The following is a 19523-nucleotide window of genomic DNA, read 5'->3' as shown; positions in this document are numbered from 1 at the left end:
GGGCCACCCGAGGAGATGTTCGTGGGCACGTTAACCCTACGCCCCTGCACTCCCGAGCCCGCGGGAGGGCCTCTCGCCTGCTGGAGGACAGTGACACGTCCACCCCAGCTCCTGCGGACAACGCAGAGCTGCAACCACAGCAGGCGAGACACAGCACTCGCCCGCTCAAGCCCTGCCCCCCCTGCCCTCCCCGTCACGTGCACCCCTCGCAACTGCGCAGGCGCTCAGCCTGCTGGTAAGGAAGGTGTTACTCAACGGAACCGGCAGGACGGGCCTGGGAGGGGCCTGGGGGTGGGGCTATGTGGCTGGACAAGGGAGAGTCTGCCCTTCCAAGACTCGGGTCTAATTCCCTGGCAAGAGCCCCTGGCGTGTGCGGGTCCTAATACGCTGCAACGTGGAAACATGGGGAAAATGACGGCCCAGGTGAAGAGTCCGGAAGGTTCAGAACGGCCTTGGGAGAATGCCGGGGGGTGGCGGGCGCGTCGAAGTCTCAGAGGACTGGGCAGCTGGAGCACGTCAACAGACTCAAGAATAAAGACCCTCGGACCCATCAGATGACCGTGTTCCTCTGGAGGGCCCGAAGGACACTCATTCCAGCCAGATGACAAGGAATGAGCTGGGGGGGGGGACACGGTGCCCTGGGGAAGCTCAGTGGCGTCTGTCTTGTTCAGGGGGTTCTGCTCCAGGACCGAGCCCCCAGAGGAGGTGATGACGGGACCCAGAACAGTGGAAGCCGTAACCTCGCCTACTCAGCCGCACTAAGGGGGGTGGGACTGCCGCAACAGGCCTCCAGGTTAGAGTGGCACGCAGGGCACCCCGACCCCCAGGGATGTGGACGACGTTCGACAGGTCACGGCGCTCCCAGGGGTCAGAGACGGACAGCCAGTGCTTGCACGCGCGCGCGCGCACACACACACACACAAAGATCAAGGGTGCGGGAGCAGAAGGCTGGCGTCGGCCACCTTGATGGAAGGTCACAATTCTTTTTCTCATTTCCACATTGAATTCGGTTCTCAGACCTAGACCCATGGGCTGAAGGAGAGGCAGGCTCCCTGGAGGGAAGGCCCAGGCTAATTCACAGCAAGTGTACACGGCGGCTATACCCTCAGCCCTTCCCAAAGGTATCTATGACCACTTCCCTCATGTCTGCACACAGGAGGGGGAAACGCCCAGCCGTTTAGAGGTCTGTTGGAGACAGGGTCTGCGCTAACACTTGGCCCACGTCCATCTTAGCCTATCCAGTGGCTACCGCCCCCTAGCTGCTGCCTGCATAACCAAGACCGATGTATTTGGCATCTAGCAGAATTCTCAGATTAATACCTTGACCTGTGGAGTAACAGCTATTATCATGGAAAAGCCCAGCGATAGCTCCTGAAACTCTACCCCCTCTCAACAAACCAGCCGAGACAAGAAATAGAAAACAAACCCACCCCCAGAGTGGAACAGCAGTGACAGGTGCCAATGCGAGGGACGTCTGAGGCTTTGCCTTTACCTGTGGGGACCCAAGGATGCTGCTTCCATTGTTTTCCCGTTGAATTCATGAGCCTGGCCCTGCAGAGATCAGACGGCTCGTGGCAGGAGAGGGGAACTGGGACAGATTTAACCTAGTGGTGGCCCGAGCGCCACCGCTGAGCCTGAAGCGGACGCTTTACCAGAACAGATGACACAGCTGCTGGCGTGTGGCACGCAGCCACTGACTGGACACACACATGCTTTCCGATCCCATCGGCAAAGAGGGCTGGTATTTTGCATTCACCTAGGACTAACACAGTATAAAGCCAGTCCCCAGTTATGAGGGTTCGGCAGACGACTTTTTGACTTTACGGTGGTGTGAAAGTGATATCAGATAGCAGAAACCGTACTTCAAATTCTGAACTTTGATCTTTTCCCGGGCTAGCGATATGCGGTCCGATCCTCTCCCGTGATGCTGGCCAGGGGCTCCAGCTCAGCCCCACGACCACAAGGGACACAGACAGCCATGCTCAGCCCCACGGCCACAAGGGACCCAGACAGCCGTTCTGGTTTTCATGTTCAGTACAGCATTTTGATCATTTACATGAGACAGTCAACACTTTATTATAAAATAGACTCTGTGTTAGATGATTCTGCCCGGAGTGCTCTAAGCACGTATAAGGCAGGCCGGACTAAGCTACGATGTTTGGTAGGTGAGGGATCGTAAATGCATATTGACTTATGATATTTTCAACTTACAACGGGTCCGTCAACCCTGGCTCAGTGCTGATGATAAACGGACAGGTGCACAAACTCCGGCCGGAGCCAGTTCTGGACCGGAAGCTCAGGCCACTCAGGGCCGAGGGCCGAGGTCACGCCAGGAGGTGAGCCCCTGATGCATGCAGACCAGAAGAGGTACCATCTGAGGGTGAGGAGGTGCTAGAGTGGGGATGGGGGACGGAGAGACGCTGTCCGCGGCCTGGGGGTTGGCGGGGGGAGGGGCTGCGGTTCATCTCACCCTTCCGCACCCAGGTTCTCCAAGGACAAGAGACACTCCTGCCCAAGGAGCCGCTCGGAGGGTCTGGGCAGCGTTAGAGGCAGACGGTGTGCACAGTGCCGTGCCCCAGGGACCCCTCCTTCCCGAGGCACGGGCTGTGCTGTCGGCAGGGAGCTGGGGCTGCGCTGCGCACCCCGCCCGGCTCCGGCGCCTTTCCTTGCAGTGGCACATGCGTGTGGTCCAGCGACCTGCCGTGGGCTTTTGGACCCTTTGCCGCACAGAGTCAGGAAGCCACGGAAATGTCTATCCCTCTGGGGCCTTTCGCTGACTGGGTGCCGGGTGCAGGGGCAGGAAAGGCCGCTTCCCCAGAGCGTAACCCGCGCTCAGGTCCCTGAAGGGCAGGCTGCTCTCCGAGGACGCTGCCTGAAACCCAGACTTGCTGCCCCCCACCCCGACTGCATGAGTGGCTGTTCCGGGCGCCCTGCCTGAGTCAATCCGTGCACACGGTCCTCGGGGTAGACGTCCACGGGCCCTCTCGATGCTGATACACACAGCGTCTGACCCCAGGTGTCACCAAGGTGGGGAGTGACGAAGGGCCTGGGCAGGGGACCAGGCACCAATCCCTAACTCTGTCACAAATGACCTGCTGAGCAACTCAGATGTCATTCCCAAACCCCTCAGGATGCCCCGGAAATGCCAGGGACCCAGAGTAGCCGAACCGTCTCGAAAAGGAACAGGTCGGAGGACTCACACTTACTTCCTGACCTCAGAACTCACCAGAGAGCTCTAACTGTCAAGTCAGTGTGGCACCGGCAGGACAGACACACAGCTCAGCGAACTCGAACTGCAAGTCCATAAGTAAACCCCCACATCCACTCCATAAATAAACCCTACCTTCACGGTCAATTAATTTGTGAAAATGATGCCAAGCAAGTCAACGGAAGAAAGAAGAGCTCTTTCAACAAACAGCGCCTGGACGACTGCACGTCCACAGGCAAAAGAATCAGGTTGGACCCTACCTGACACTATCCACAAAACTAACTCGAAGCGGATCCTACACCCAAACTGTAAGAGAAAGAACACAAAACACTTAGAAGAAAACACAGGAGTACCTCTTTGTGACCTTAGGTGAGGCAATGGTTTCTTAGAAATGACACCAAAAGCATGAATGAACAAAGAGGAAAGAGATACGTGGGGCTTAATCAAAACCAGACTTCCGCTGCAGATGGTGTCAACCAGAAGAAAGGAAACACACAGGACTTCCCTGGTGGCGCGGTGGTTAAGAATCCGCCTGCCATTGCAGGGGACACAGGTCTGAGCCCTGGTCTGGGAAGCTCCCACATGCCGTGGAGCAACTAAGTCCGTGCACCACAACTACTGAGCCTGTGCTCTAGAGCCCGTGAGCCACAGCTCCACACACCAGAGAGCCACAGCTACTGAAACCCACACGCCTACAGCCCACGCACCGCAACAAAGAGTAGCCTCCGCTCGCTGCAACTAGAGAAAGCCCGCGCACAGCAACGAAGACCCAGTGCAGCCAAAAGTCAATAAATTAATTAATAAATTTATTTTTTAAAAAAGAAACAAAACCCACAGACTAGAAGAAAATCTTTACAAATCGTCTGTCTAAGGCACTTGTGTGCAGAATATGTAAATAAATAACTCTTATCGATCAATAATAAAAAACAGAAATAAGAAATGTAACTTCAGCTCTTTCATATAAAGAACTCAAAGCCATCACTCCCACCCCGATAGCAAGAACAAAGTCAGACCAACAGGAAATCAAGGACAGCTCCACACCTGCAGTGCCCCTGCCGGCACCAGGGGCTGCCATCAGGGGAGGGGATGGGAGCCCACCCACCTTCTCACTGAGAAATTGAGGCTTCCAGGGAAGACCCCATCCTGGCCTTTCACTGCAGTGAGAAGAGGCTGACACCCATCTCTCTGCCCAGGACCCAGGCCGGGGGCAGCACAGGCCCCCCAGGTGTGAGAGGCTGCATCCCAGGACATCCCCACAGGCTCGGCCGGGTCCGGGGGCTGGGGGACTGCCGAGCGCATACAGTGTCCCCGCTGTGACCACCACCATCCACACCTGCAGCCCTAGTTGTGTTGTGAACGCTGGCCATACCCCAGGGACGGGTCCAGGCTGGATCCCCTGCTCCCCGGGAACGCCCCCCACTTCCAAGAGCAGCTGACCTGGGGCAGGATGGGGGCTTTGACAGGTTAAACCATGTCCCCCAGGGTGGGGTCCTGGCCCCATTTCCTCAGAATGTGAAACGACGTCCCTGCAGATGCCACCAGTCAAGTAAAGGGCAGGTCACCTGCACTACGCATCCCACCCATTGTCACTGGTGTGCTCGTGCGAAGAGGAGCAGAGACACCCACACGCATGTGCACACACATGCATATGCACGCGTGCACACGCACACACATGCACTCACACGTACGTGCATGCGCGCACGCGCACATGCACTTGCACACACGCATGCACACGCACACATATGCACGCGCGCACATGCACACTCACGCGTATGCACGCACACGCATGCACAAAAGCGTGCGTGCACGCACGCACACAGGTGGCCCCGTGACCACGGGGGCAGAGCCTGGCCCTACGCAGCCACAGCAGAGCTGGGTGAGGCAGGAGGCACCCTCGTACCCCGACGGCCAGTGCCCGCCCTGCAGAGGAGGGAGCGAAGGGCAGGCAGGAGCAGCTGGGCTGGGCGCAGGGCCCGAGCTCACCGACTGGGAGCTGTCCCTGCTGCTGTCCCGCGACCTGTTCTTGGCCAGGCGCTTCTTCTTCTTGTGCAGCGGCCGCGACTCCAGGATCATCTCCTCCAGCTCGAACGTGGGGTCGCAGTGCAGGCGGCCTTTCTGTGGAGGACGGTGCTGAGCCCGGCACCCGGCCACCCTCGCCCACCCCGTCCGCCCTGGGCCTGCGGGCTTACGTTGGGCACGAAGCCGGGCTCCACCTTCTTCTCACTCAGCTCGGTCCACAGCACATCGGCCAGTGCGGGGGCCGCCTGCATGTCCTGCAGGCTGGACACGCGGTGCTTGGGGTTCACGGTGAGCAGCTGGAACAAGGCCCCGGTCAGCCTGCCCAGGGCCCAGGTCTGCCCGGCGCTCACCGGCCCCGGAGCAGGTCTCCCCGGAGCCATCAGCAGGCAGCAGCCTGGCTCACTGCCCTCCTGCTTGGAGCCCGACAGGATGGTGGCTGTCACGGCCCCAGGAGGCCCCAGGGCAGCCGTGCGTGCGTGACCAGCATCACAGCCATCGCCTTTTCCGGGGGAAACAGCAGAGACCCAGTCCAAGGCTCCCCAGCCTGGTGGGCGGACCCTCCTCACCCCCGGCCTGGGCCCGCGGCGGCCGAGGTCCCGCCGCGTGACCCACCCGGCTGCTGTGGGCACAGCTGCGCGGGGCGAAGGCTGTGTTAAGAGCCCCTCTCGGGGGCTGGGGGAGGGCCTCTAGCTGCTTGGCTACACTTCCAGGGCCAAAGGTCTCCGGGCAGGGGCCAGGACCTGCCCAGCAGGACCCCGGGGCCAGGAGACGGGAGGTGGGGGTGAGCCGGGCCACAAACGTCCAGCGCGCCCTCCCTCACCCATCCTGACCCAGCTTCGACGCCCCAGTGTGCTTGAGGGATGGCTCTCCGAGTGGAGAGCTGGCTGGCCAGCCGAGGAGCGGCCCCCCGGCCCGGACCTGGACCCCAGGGGAGGCACTCCGGTGGTGACGCCACAGCCCCAGGTCCCCACCAGGCTGAGGTCCCCACCAGGCTGAGGTCCCCGGGCCGCTGCTGACTCGCGCTCAGGACCTGGGATGCACGGGGGTTCTGGGGTTTTCTCTGCTTGCTCCCCGCGGGGGGCTGGCCAGGCCAGTGACTGCCCACCTCCAGCAGGAGGCATGGGGCAGAGGGGACCAGAGCAGGGCGGCCCCGGCACCCAGCCCCACACACCCTCCCTCCAACACACACGATGGGGTGACCTGCCCTGAGTCTGGGCATCTGTGACGCGCAACCAGGTCGTGAGGATTAAATTCAGATGCACCAGTGCTCACGTGGGCCGAGCTGTTACAGCAGGACAAGGAGCGGGTGACCGCTGGAAGCCCGGCCGGAGAGGCACACAAGACGCAGAAGGCGCGAACCAGATGCCTTCTCCGGACCAGGGCCTCCAGGCTGCCCACCCTCGGGACAGGATGCCCGTCGAGCCCCACGTGTCCGGCCGGGCCGGGAGGGGCGGCTCACCTTCCGCAGCAGGGCCACCATCTCCTTGGACCAGGTGGGCACGTACTGGACGCTCACGGTGCTGAACAGCTGCACCAGGGACTCCGCGGTGTTGCCCGAGTGGATGTCGTAGGGCCTCTGGGCAGCAGAGGCAGAGCTGCAGCGGTGCCTCCCCGAACCCAGGGCCACCCGAGGTGCACCCTACCTGCCCCCAGCCCCTGGTGCAGGCCCAGGGAAGAGCCCAGGAGGCCAAGCCTGCAGTGCAGCCGGGGGGGCGACCCGAGAGGCTGCCAGCGGGCTGGGAAGGACGCACAGCGCCCCCAGGGCGCCTGGGCCTGGTGGACCAGCTGCAGAGGGCAGAGGGGGCTGCCTTGCCTAGGGCCTTCTCCAGGGCAAGTCCTCGGAGGCCCGGACGAGGAGGTGGGAAGGGCAGGTGGTGACCTGACGAGGCCCCCAGCCTCCGGGGCTCCAGCGCTGGCTGGGCCGCGGCAGCTGGGGGATAGCACAGGGGCCCACCCGCACATGAGCCTCACGGGAAGTCCCGAGGGGGCAGCCCTGCTGGACGGTTCTCTGCCTGCCCCCAGCCCCCTCCGGCATGCAGCCTCGCTGACGGAAAGCACAGACTGCCCTGAGCACCTGGGGGTGGGGGCAGCCTCACCCCTTTGGGAGCTGGGGCCACCCCGGGGGGACGCAGCTAGCTCAGGGTCTGGGGACTGAGCCCGCGGGCCGCAGGAGCTCCGTACCCATCCACGCAGCAGTTCGTAGGCCATCACCCCCACCGACCACCAGTCTACCTCGAAGGAGTAGCCAGTCCCACCGTTGACAAAAGACTGGAAGATCTCCGGAGCTTTCCAGGGAGGGAAGGAGGAGCTGAGCATCCCTGACCGCAGGGCCCGTGACCCCAGCCCCGGTGTCCGCAGGGCCCGTGACCCCAGCCCCGGTGTCCGCAGGGCCCGTGACCCCAGCCCCGGTGTCCGCAGGGCCCGTGACCGCAGGCCCAGAGACCAGGCTGCCGCCAGAGCTGAACTAGGAAGCTGCCCTCGGCGGTCAGTCCGTCCTTCCCCACTGACCGCCTGGTTCAAATCCCGGTCCCACAGCCTGACGAGGGCGGTGGGCTATCTCATTATCAGACCCACAGTACACGCCCGTCACTCAGATTCTTCTGCACGGATCAGGCCTGGCTGTTCTTAGCCTGACCGTCCCCTGCTGCTGTGCCTTTAGGTCAGTGACCCGACCGCACCAGCCACAGGCCAGGGGAGGAGACCGGCCGGCAGGCTGGCGGGGCCGCGGGCTGGGAGGGGCGAGCCTCACCCATGTACGGCTTGGTCCCGGCCAGCGCAGTCGCCCTCTCGCCATCCTTTATGATGGTGGCGATGTTGAAGTCAGTCAGGTGCGCATGTCCTGCGAGGAGAGAGGACGGCATGACTGTCCCAAGGGGATGTGTCCTGCGGGCAGGGGCGCACACCCTCCGTGGCTTTGGGCTCACACGCCTAGGCTCACCTCGCTCATCCAGGAGGATGTTATCGGGCTTCACGTCTCTGTAGAAAGAGCAGGAAGCAGGGAGATGAGTCCAAAGATTCCGACATGGCTGGGGGTTCCCACGAGCTGGGTCCTAAGACCCCCTCCCCATGGCAGAGCTGGGTGCACCCAGCCCTTCACCTCCTGAGGCCAGACGGCGGGGAGAATGCCCAGCACTGGACGCCGAGGGGCACCGAAGCCCCCAGAGGATGAAAGCAGGACCCCCTCGCCTGGACCCCCGAGGCGGGGCCCTCTCCCAGAGCCCCGCAGCTGCGCAGAATTGTCAACTGGGGGTCTGTGGCTCCACCAGCTGGCCTCAGGCCTCGCCTTCCCAACCTCTCGGCACTCAGTAAACGTTCGGTCCTGCACCGTGACCAGGTAACAGAATCCCACAGGCAGAAACACAGAATCATGTCTACTTCACTTTCTACCACGTGGGATTTTGTGTTTTATCCTGTGGCAGCTTCATCTTTCTCAGTTCATCTGCCTTCAGATGCTAAAATTAGTTTGAATGTTAAATGTTAAAATTAGTTTGCATTTGCCAAAGACATGGCAGATGGGCACAAGGGCACCTGCTGGGCGGGGGCAGGGATACTGCAGTTGAACAGACCAGGTGAAGCCCCCCTCCCCACCCCAGGAAGGCCACCAGCCCTTGTGCCCAGCCTCAGCTGGGGATGCTCAGACAGGACCCACCCAGGCGGCCATCACATGTGCAGCCACGGAGCTGGCCTCAGAGCCAGGCACTGACGGGCCCGGTGCCACAGCCGGGGCAGGGCTGCGGGTGAGGGCGGGGCAGAGCACACAGCAGCCCGTCTGGGTCCTGCTGGGGGCGGCGCCACACCCGGGGGCAGGGCTGCGGGTGAGGGCGGGGCAGAGCACGCAGCAGCCCATCTGGGTCCTGCTGGGGGGCGGCACCCGCCCTGTCAGGCGTGCACACCTGTGGATGATGTGCTGGCTGCGCAGGTAGTCAAGGGCCAGTGCCGTCTCACAAACGTACAGCCTCACGGTGTCCTCAGAGAACTGGACGTTCTGCTGCAAGTGGTAGCGCAGGTCTCCCCCCGGCAGCAGGTCCACCACCATGAACATGTCCTCCTCGTCCTGGAAGGAGTACCTGTGGGCACCGTGGGAGGACCTGGCATGCGCACGGCTGGGGGACCAGAGTCACAGCTCCTGCCACACCTATAAGAGCCCTGGCCCCAAGGCCACCCCCCACCAGGCACCCCCAGGAGAGGGGCCCTGCCCAAGGAGCCACCTGGAGCCAGAGCCCTCAGGAAAGACAGAGAGGCCTGTCCCCATGGGAGGTGCCCAGCTGGGACAGAGATGCCCATGGCTGACTGATGGAGAGTGGAACACAGCACTGTCTCTGGGCCATTTTCCTAATGCCCTGGTTTCCTCTTCTCCAAAAAGGGGATAAAGAGGGTCGTTAAAGAAGAAGTTGAGACAGTGAGGAGAAATGCTCAGGTAGGGCTGGGCAAGGGACCAGCTTCTAGCCGGCAGCTGTAGTGACTGTGGTGGTGATGGTGGTTGTGGTGGTGATGGTGGTGACGGTGGTGATGGTGATGATGATGGTGGTGACGGTGATGATGATGGTGGTGATGGTGGTGGTGGTGACAGTGATGACAGTGGTGACGGTGGTGATGGTGATCATGATGATGGTGATGGTAGTGATGGTGGTGATGACAGTGGTGATGCTGGTGACGGTGACGGTGGTGATGGTGATCATGATGGTGGTGATGGTGGTGACGGTGGTGATGATGATGGTGATGATGGTGACGGTGATGGTGACGGTGGTGACGGTGATGATGGTGGTGACGGTGATGATGGTGACGGTGGTGACGGTGGTGACGATGGTGGTGATGGTGGTGGTGACGGTGGTGATGGTGACAGTGGTGACGGTGGTGATGGTGACGGTGATGATGGTGGTGATGGTGACGGTGATGATGGTGGTGACGGTGATGATGGTGGTGACGGTGGTGATGGTGGTGATGACGGTGGTGATGGTGGTGACGGTGGTGACGGTAGTGACGGTGGTGATGGTGGTGACGGTGATGATGGTGACGGTGGTGACGGTGGTGATGATGGTGGTGATGGTGGTGGTGACGGTGGTGATGGTGACAGTGGTGACGGTGGTGATGGTGACGGTGATGATGGTGGTGATGGTGACGGTGATGATGGTGACGGTGGTGATGGTGGTGATGGTGGTGATGACGGTGGTGATGGTGGTGACGGTGGTGACGGTGGTGATGGTGGTGACGGTGGTGATGTTGAGGATGGTTTTGGGGATGAAGGTGATAAAGAAGAAGACAGTGGTGAGATGATGAAGATGGTGGCAGTAGGAAAACAATGGTTTAAGGACCTCCGTCCACTTTGTAATCTCTGCTGTGAGCTCTCAGATAATCAGCTGGCTCTTGTCTCAAGAGTAAAGTTACAAAGAATTAAGTTTTCATGTCATGTTCCTCCCTCTTCCCCCCAGAAGCCACACTGGTCTCATTCTAGGGGCTCGCAGGACTGCAGGGAGAGCGGGAGGGGTTGAGCTCACTGCAGGCCCCCCTGGTCTTGGCGCCCAGTCTGTGGAGGAAACTCAGATTTAGGCGCTAAAAGTCTCCCTCCCGGACTTCAGTGCCAGAAACTTCATGTGTCACAGGCATCCTCTGTGGGGAAGTCGGGGCTTCCTGCAGGCCAGGAAGCCCTGCGTCAGTGCCATGTGTGTGTGCGTGTGCGTGTGCGTGTGTGTGTGTGTGTGTGTGTGTGTGTGGACACCTAGTCCGGGCTTCCTGCAGGCCAGGAAGCCCTGCGTTAGTGCCGTGTGTGTGTGCGTGTGCGTGTGCGTGTGTGTGTGTGTGTGTGTGTGGACACCTAGTCCGGGCTTCCTGCAGGCCAGGAAGCCCTGCGTCAGTGCCATGTGTGTGTGCGTGTGCGTGTGCGTGTGCGTGTGCGTGTGTGTGTGTGTGTGTGTGTGTGTGTGGACACCTAGTCCGGGCTTCCTGCAGGCCAGGAAGCCCTGCGTTAGTGCCATGTGTGTGTGCGTGTGTGTGTGTGCGCGTGTGTGTGTGTGTGTGTGGACACCTAGTCCGGGCTTCCTGCAGGCCAGGAAGCCCTGCGTTAGTGCCATGTGTGTGTGCGTGTGTGTGTGTGTGTGTGTGTGTGTGTATGTGTGGACACCTAGTCCGGGCTTCCTGCAGGCCAGGAAGCCCTGCGTTAGTGCCATGTGTGTGTGCGTGTGCGTGTGCATGTGCGTGCGTGTGCGTGTGCGTGTGCGTGTGTGTGTGTGGACACCTAGTCCGGGCTTCCTGCAGGCCAGGAAGCCCTGCGTTAGTGCCATGTGTGTGTGCGTGTGCGTGTGCGTGTGCGTGTGCGTGTGTGTGTGTGTGTGTGTGTATGTGTGGACACCTAGTCCGGGCTTCCTGCAGGCCAGGAAGCCCTGCGTTAGTGCCGTGTGCGTGTGCGTGCGTGTGCGTGTGCGTGCGCGTGCGTGTGCGTGTGCATGTGTGTGTGTGTGTGTGGACACCTAGTCCGGGCTTCCTGCAGGCCAGGAAGCCCTGCGTTAGTGCCATGTGTGTGTGCGTGTGTGTGTGCGTGTGCGTGTGCGTGTGTGTGTGTGCGTGTGTGTGTGTGTGGACACCTAGTCCGGGCTTCCTGCAGGCCAGGAAGCCCTGCGTCAGTGCCATGTGTGTGTATGTGTGGACACCTCCCAGGGCACTGGGAGGCGAGGGGGGAGAGAGGGGAGGCGGAGGGGGAGGGTGCCCAGGGCAGCAGAAGGGCTCCAGCCCCGCCAGCTCACCACAGGTTCACCAGGAAGACGTGCTCGATCTCCTGCAGGACCTCCAGCTCCCGGAACACGTTGCGGACCTCGCCCCGCTCAATGCACTGCTGCTTGTTCATGTACTTCATCGCGTACATCTTCTCCGTGTCCCGCTTCTGCACGATGCACACCTGGGGGCAGACAGCACGTCAGCACCGCTGCCGGGACGCGTACCGCGGCCGTAACAACACTGAAATGACCGGATCTCACGTCCTTGGCGGGAATAAGTCTCCTGTGCAGACTGAAGCCGGGGGCACCCGGCCTGAGAGCACAGATGCCAGGGGTGGCTAGGCCTGCATGGTGCCCGCGCCCCTCACGGGCCGAGACCTGGGCTCCCCCTTCCCAGGGCTTGGGGCAGTGACTGGTTCGGAGGGTTGATGGGGCATGAACGAGAGGACGCCCCGCTTGGTGCCCTGCACCCAGGGAGCCCAGAAGCAAGAGCTGCTGCTCCCACCAAGCACAGGCCACCGTCCCCATCACAACAGGGACGCTCTCAGATAGTGGGGCCCTTGCACAGCTCAAATCCCAACCCTCTGAGCAGCGAGCTGCAATGTCAGTAAGCAGTGTCGACACTGCCAACACGAGGCTAACTGCTTGCAGAGAGACCAGGATGCAGAGGGGAGTGAGAAGCACAGAATAAGGAGAAACTCGGCCTGGGGTCCCTCGTGGCCAAGGAGCATCAGTCAGAACCCGGACAAAGGAAACCAGGGTCAAAGAACAAAATACTGGGCTGCAGAACCAGTGCCACGCCCCCCATTCAAGCGGAGACACCATCCCCCCAAGACAGATAACCCCAAGGCATTTCCCACAGACTTCAGTCTCCAGATCTTCAAGGAGTGACAGCCAGAGACCCGGAGGAAGTGGAAAATCCTGGAGCTCCAGATGGGTGGGGGACTGTCCCAGATGCCTCACCCAAAGGCAGGTGGCCTGGCACTGATCAGACATCTCAACGGGAACCAGATCTTGGGCCAAACCTGCTGGATCCAACCCTTGGGTGAAACCCACGTCCCTCACGCAGGAACGCATCTTAGAAACGCAGTGACTTTTCCAAAGACGTTCTTCACAGGTGAACAAACTGTATAACACACTTTCAAACCACCTTAACATCCAACATCCTTATGGACACAGGCAAGTAAGAGCAATGAAATATCACACAGCCACTGGAATAATATTTATAAATACTTTTAATGACGTGTGACAACTTAAAAAACGCCAAGGGAAAAGGTCAAGCTACATTATTCAATGCAAACAGTGTAGAGATGACACACCCATATAGGCAGAAGCCAGACCTGCTCGGGCAAACAGAGCAGCCCCGCTGGGGCTGGGGGCAGGGCACGCCGAGCCCCTCCCTGGCTTTCGTTCCTGCAGCGTCATCGTGGCGCCACCTAGTGGCAGACGCCCGAGGCCCAGGCGCACCCACGTGGTGAGACAGCCAGAGTCCTGCACACCCACGTCTACCCGCTACAGTGACCCTCACGGGCACAGCTGCGGTTTCGAGGTGACTCCACGCTCAGTCCCGCGCTGCCCACAGGCCATGTCAGGAGCCCCAAGAGGCAGAGCTCACAGGTGACGCCCACGGGCACAGAGGGGGCATCTTTCATGGCTGAGCTCGGCACACCCCGAGCCCACACTGCCCCACCTCGAACCCAGGGGCACAAACCCCACCAGGGGCTGCGACGGCCACCCAGACGCCCACGGAGCGCTGCCTGAAGCTGCGTCACCTGGGCCGACGCCCCAGGAAGACCCCACCCCGGGGACTGGAGGGGTGGGGCTGGGGCGCCGGCCTGAGACCCACATCGCTTCAGGCCTCCAACGACGCCCACCTGGTCTCGAAGCTGTGAAACCACGCAGCCCCGCCGGCGACAGGGCGCGTGCAGAAGGGAGCCCCGGACTGTGGGTGGGCAAGGGCAGCTCTGATGTCCCCCCAGCTTCTCTCCCCGGCCAGAGGGCTCTGCCTCCTGGGCCTGTCCCTCCCCTCAGGCCTGTCCACTCCGACTGGCTGGCCGGTGGCCTCTGAACTTGGCTGACCCTCTGTTTCTCCATCTGGCTCGCGAGCTTGTGAGGGGTCAGTGAGGACGGTGGCTAAGAGGCTTCTGCCAACTGGTCGTGGTCAAGGGCAAGTCCGGGCCTTGTGTGCACGAGTCCACCCAGGGCCGTGTTCCCTGCTGTGACCAGCTAAACGATGGCCCCCACGGATGTCCACATCCTCGTCCCCAGACTTTGTGGGCATGTGACGTCACCTGCAAAAAGGACGCTGCAGGTATGGTTAAGCTGGTGATGTCGAGGCGGGAGGCGGTCCTGGCAGGTGCAGGCAGCCCTAATCGTAATCACAGGGTCCTCGCGGGGGCGGCGGGGGCAGAGCGGAGACAGAAGAGGGTCTTGCTCGGCTCTGGCCCCACAACGGAACGCCACAGGCTGCGCAGCTCAAACAACAGGTGTTTCTCTCATGTATTCCGTGGAGGCTGGACGTCCGAGGTCAGGGTGCTTCCTGGCTCGCAGGTGGCGCCCCTCACCGTGTCCTCGCGTGGTCTCGCACGGTGACATCGCGTAGAGAGTGAGCCAGCTCTGGCCTGTTGTTCTTACGAGGACTCCATTCCCATCATGGGGGCCCCTCCCTCACGACCTCATCCAACCATCACAAACACCATCACCCTGGGGGCTGGGCTGCAATGTGGATCTGGGGATCCAGGCCACGCAGAAGGAAACGTGACACCTGGAGGGGCTGCAGCTCTGGGAGGAGGGCTGAGGCAAAGGACGGACTCTCCCCTCCAGCCTCCGAGGGAGCACGGCCCTGCGGGCCCCTTGATCCTAGCCCAGTTAGACTGAGGCCAGGGCTCTGGCCTTCAGAACCAGGAGAATAAATGTGTGCTGTCTTCAGCCACCCCGTGTGGGTGGTCCCTCGTTACAGCAACCCCAGGAGACAAATGCAGCCACTCAGCCCTCAGGTGCCCTGAGGGACCCGGACGAGGGTGGTCACTCGTTACAGCAACCCCAGGAAACAAATGCAGCCACTCAGCCCTCAGGTGCCCTGAGGGACCCGGACGAGGGTGGTCACTCGTTACAGCAACCCCAGGAAACAAATGCAGCCACTCAGCCCTCCAGGTGCCCTGAGGGACCCGGACGAGGGTGGTCACTCGTTACAGCAACCCCAGGAGACAAATGCAGCCACTCAGCCCTCAGGTGCCCTGAGGGACCCGGACGAGGGTGGTCCCTCGTTACAGCAACCCCAGGAGACAAATGCAGCCACTCAGCCCTCAGGTGCCCTGAGGGACCCGGACGAGGGTGGTCCCTCGTTACAGCAACCCCAGGAGACAAATGCAGCCACTCAGCCCTCAGGTGCCCTGAGGGACCCGGACGAGGGTGGTCCCTCGTTACAGCAACCCCAGGAGACAAATGCAGCCACTCAGCCCTCAGGTGCCCTGAGGGACCCGGACGAGGGTGGTCACTCGTTACAGCAACCCCAGGAGACAAATGCAGCCACTCAGCCCTCAGGTGCCCTGAGGGACCCGGACGAGGGTGGTCCCTCGTTACAGCAACCCCAGGAGACAAATGCAGCCACTCAGCCCTCCAGGTGCCCTGAGGGACCCGGACGAGGGTGGTCCCTCGTTACAGCAACCCCAGGAGACAAATGCAGCCACTCAGCCCTCCAGGTGCCCTGAGGGACCCGGACGAGGGTGGTCCCTCGTTACAGCAACCCCAGGAGACAAATGCAGCCACTCAGCCCTCAGGTGCCCTGAGGGACCCGGACGAGGGTGGTCCCTCGTTACAGCAACCCCAGGAGACAAATGCAGCCACTCAGCCCTCAGGTGCCCTGAGGGACCCGGACGAGGGTCGGCGTCACTGCCATGGAACACTGCTTTCCAAGCTGCCAGGGCTGCCCTGGGCCGTAACGGGCAACCTGACACTGAGTACGCCAGGCCCTGTGGGCCAGAGACTGGCCAGGAGAGAAGCCAGGGCGGTGGCCACACTGCAAGGCCCCTAAAGGCCACGGATTTTAGGACAGTGAGCCTTTCTGAATCTTTCCTCTATTTCAGCAAAACGGCCCCCAGGTTGCCCTGGGATGGCCAGAGCACTCTCCCCAGCTGGCTGCCCTGGGCGTTGGGGACGCACACCCAGAACCTTCCAAGCTGCCCGGGGACAGCACAGGCTTGACTTAATGTTCTTTCGTGCGTCTCCATGTGCCCGGTCCTGGCCGGAGAATGTCACCCAGAAATGCAGACTGACGAAGGGGAGCCGGAGACCCGGGCCTGGGCGGCTACGTAACTATGTTTGGTAAAGTGCAATGACACCAGTTAAAAGCCTGTCACATCTGCTCTCCAAATGCCTTCTCAGGACTTCTGAGCCTGTGGCAGGGTTGGGGTGAGGCGCTAGACTTCTCCACCGCCCCCCAGCCAAAGATCCAAGGGGCCGAGAAGGAAGCGGCCGGCAGGGCCCCAGAGGGGCAGGTGGGCTGCCCCACAGGGGCTCCTGGCCGAGGTCACGGGAGAAGAACCCCAGAGCTTCTGCACATGCCGTGGGGCACATTCCGTGGCTGTCAGCCTGGCTGAGTCCCTTGGGAGCGCTGAAGGCCAGTGCCTGCCCCTGGGGCTGCCCCCAAGCTCCGCACGATTCCATCGCTCAGCAGGAAGAAGAGCCCTACCTACCTCAGCTGCAGGGAAAGGCCCCCGAGCCCTTTTAAGTGTGAAACCTCAGCCTCCCTCCCACCCTTGGTCTGGAGCTGGGAGACCGGGCTGATGGGTGCTGCCTTTGTAGGCTGCCAATCTGGGCAAGAAAATGGGCTGTTATGCAGACGTGGGCCAGAAACACAAGTAAAATTCTGCCACTGCTGAGATGCAAGGCCAACGGCTCCCTCCCAGAGAGCCCTGATGTAGAAACACCACGTCCCAGAATAATATTAGCTCCAGCTCCAGCTGCCAGCCGGCTTCTGATCACACAGACCAGCCAGTGCAACGCCACGCGCTCTAGTGGACGCTGCCCCAGGGAGGAGAGCGCCAGCTTCCCGTGGGCTGTGGTGCAGCTCGGCAGCACCTTCATCACCAAGAGGAGCTCAAGGCACCACCGCCGAGCCACCTGGCCCGATTTTCCAGATGCAGTGAAATTCCGGAAATGGAAATCCCCGATGTGCCCACCAGGTGGCCTGATGGCAGAAGGGGGGGCCATCCGTGGTCTGAGGTTTCTGGATCCAGAGGAAGCTGTTAGAGCTGGTCTTGGCCTCAGCATCACCCGGCCCTGCCTGGTGGGGGGAAACCTGGGCCCGACAGGACAGGAAGGGCCTGTGTGCTGAGGACCACACCGGCCCAAAAAGGGCGGGAGCCCGCTGCAGCTGCGTGGGGCTGCCATGCAGGAAGGACAGAGAGAAGCCCAGAAAGGGTGCTGCCGACGTCAGTGAAGACGGCCTCAGGACAGTGCTTTTTTCCTGAACTTTCTGCATTTTCTAGATCACTTCTTTTTTTCTAAGATTTATTTATTTACTTAACTTTATTTACTTTTTGGCTGCGCTGGGTCTTCGTTGCTGCGCGCAGGCTTTCTCTAGTTATGGTGAGCGGGGGCTACTCTTCGTTGCAGTGCGCAGGCTTCTCATTGCGGTGGCTTCTCTTGTTGCACGGGCTCTAGGCACACAGGCCTCATTAGTTGTGGCGCACAGGCTCAGTAGTTGTGCCGCATGGGCTTAGTTGCTCCATGGCATGTGGGATCTTCCCAGACCAGGGCTCAAACCCGTGTGCCCTGCATTGGCAGGCAGATTCTTAACCACTGCGCCACCAGGGAAATCCCTTCTAGATCACTTTTTTTTTTTTCCTGCGGTACGCGGGCCTCTCACTGTTGTGGCCTCTCCCGTTGCGGAGCATGGGCTCCAGACACACAGGCTCAGTGGCCATAGCTCACGGGCCCAGCCGCTCCGTGGCATGTGGGATCCTCCTGGACCGGGGCATGAACCCACGTCCCCTGCATCGGCAGGCGGACTCCCAACCACTGTGCCACCAGGGAAGCCTTAGATCACTTTTAACATTATTGTTTTGAAAGCCAGTCGAAATTTTCGAAATGAAAATAAGCGAGGGGTTCCTGGGAGAGCTGACAAGAGCTGCGGGATCGCTGGCCAGAGCCCCTTGCGGGCGGTAGAGACTCCTCCTGGCTCTTTCCTTCCGAATGCAGGCTGGCAGGAGGGAGACACTTGTGAGAGCTGGTCTGCGAACGTGACTCTGGGGGGCGTGGTGTTGGGAGTCCGTGGGTCATCCATGGACATACAGTGCCCAGGAGTGGTCACTGCCGTCCTGTGTCTTGCGTGTCACTTGTCATTCAGAGCCATACGACCTTGGCCAGCTCCCCCCAGCCTGCCTTGTCTGTGCTGCGACATCTCCGCATAGCCTGTCCAGCAGCACAGCTCAGAGGGTGCTCAGCTCAGGAGAGGCCGAGTTGTCTTTGACCACCTGTGACACGGCGGGTTTTGCTCTTCTGGGCTGACCTTGGGAGAAGCTCTGGGTCCTGGTGAGGGCCGCACCTTCTGTGCCCTCTTCCGGGACGCCTCTGTGTCCGTGGTTAAGTCACAAAAGGCTGACTGGTCTTAAGCCATGAAAAGGCTCATTGGCTTATAGTCACATTAAAATAGGTAGCCATTTAAAGACTTAACTTTTATTTACCAAAGATTATCCCAGATCACATGAACTTGAAAAACATTTGGATTAGTTTCTGTATTTCTGAGAGTTTTAGAAATACTTAATTTATATAAAGGCTTATTTGTCTAGTCCTAGGACTAGACCTGACATTCTGTGTCTTCTTTTTCATTTAATCTTCCCATAGCATGTCATAAAAAAGAGGTCATAAAAGGTTTTTCTTTACCTTTTGAGTAATCTGCCTAGAAAACAAAGATTCTGTGTCTTAACCAAACAGTTTCCTGGGCTTCGTGTTGCCTTTATCACATCTTTGATTACTTAGAAAAACGGACTCTTCTCAATATCAAAAGCACTACATTTTCTTTATCCTCAAGTATATGACTTCCTATATTTGCCTTTAAAATCTCTGTCACTTCAGAAACTAACACAACATGGTAAAGCAATCACACTCCAATAAGGATGTGAAAAAAAAAACTTTGTCACTTAGGTTCAATGGCTAAATATTGTTTCATAGTGACCTGCAATCTTATTTAATCGTGTTTTCAACTTTTTGACATCTTTTACAAACTTCCCAAAATCAAATTCAAAATAAAGTCTTTTCGACCTTGAACTAAGTTTGGGATTTTCAAGGGGGCCCCTGGAGAATCTCAAAAGATTTATTATCTTACCTTATAAAAAGAGAGATATTAAACTAATTAGGCATATTTGATATGTTAAATTACATGGGAAATATTGTCAAATTAAAACTGGTGATAATCTTCTCTATATTTGTATGGGTATATGTTACTTATGTATAAGTGTTTCCAAAGTTATACAAAATGGTTAGAAATTTTTCAGTGTCCTCACTCTCTATATAATCAGTCATAATTCCAAGTATTATCTTAAAATACTATATGCCACAGAAATAACCAAATTTCCATGTCAATTGCA

At 59.6% G+C, this 19523-nt stretch overlaps 1 protein-coding gene across 1 annotated transcript in view; it reads right to left on the bottom strand.

The window, feature by feature from the left end:
• The window catches only part of STK32C (serine/threonine kinase 32C), an 82255-nt gene that overhangs the window by 2452 nt on the left and 60280 nt on the right, over positions 1 to 19523 (bottom strand). Inside the window, exons 3-10 of the mRNA XM_060033510.1 lie at positions 11965 to 12116; positions 9121 to 9294; positions 8166 to 8203; positions 7977 to 8066; positions 7409 to 7512; positions 6687 to 6803; positions 5398 to 5523; positions 5192 to 5323 (exon numbers count right to left, since the gene is read on the bottom strand). Of these exons, the coding sequence (XP_059889493.1) occupies positions 5192 to 5323; positions 5398 to 5523; positions 6687 to 6803; positions 7409 to 7512; positions 7977 to 8066; positions 8166 to 8203; positions 9121 to 9294; positions 11965 to 12116 (933 nt within the window). The remainder of the gene's footprint in view (positions 1 to 5191; positions 5324 to 5397; positions 5524 to 6686; positions 6804 to 7408; positions 7513 to 7976; positions 8067 to 8165; positions 8204 to 9120; positions 9295 to 11964; positions 12117 to 19523) is intronic.

This window comes from Delphinus delphis, chromosome 16 (assembly GCF_949987515.2).
Source record: "Delphinus delphis chromosome 16, mDelDel1.2, whole genome shotgun sequence".
Taxonomy (NCBI): Eukaryota; Metazoa; Chordata; class Mammalia; order Artiodactyla; family Delphinidae; genus Delphinus; species Delphinus delphis.
The sequence above is the reverse complement of the archived record's forward strand: the minus strand, read 5'-3'. Positions and strand labels throughout refer to the sequence as shown.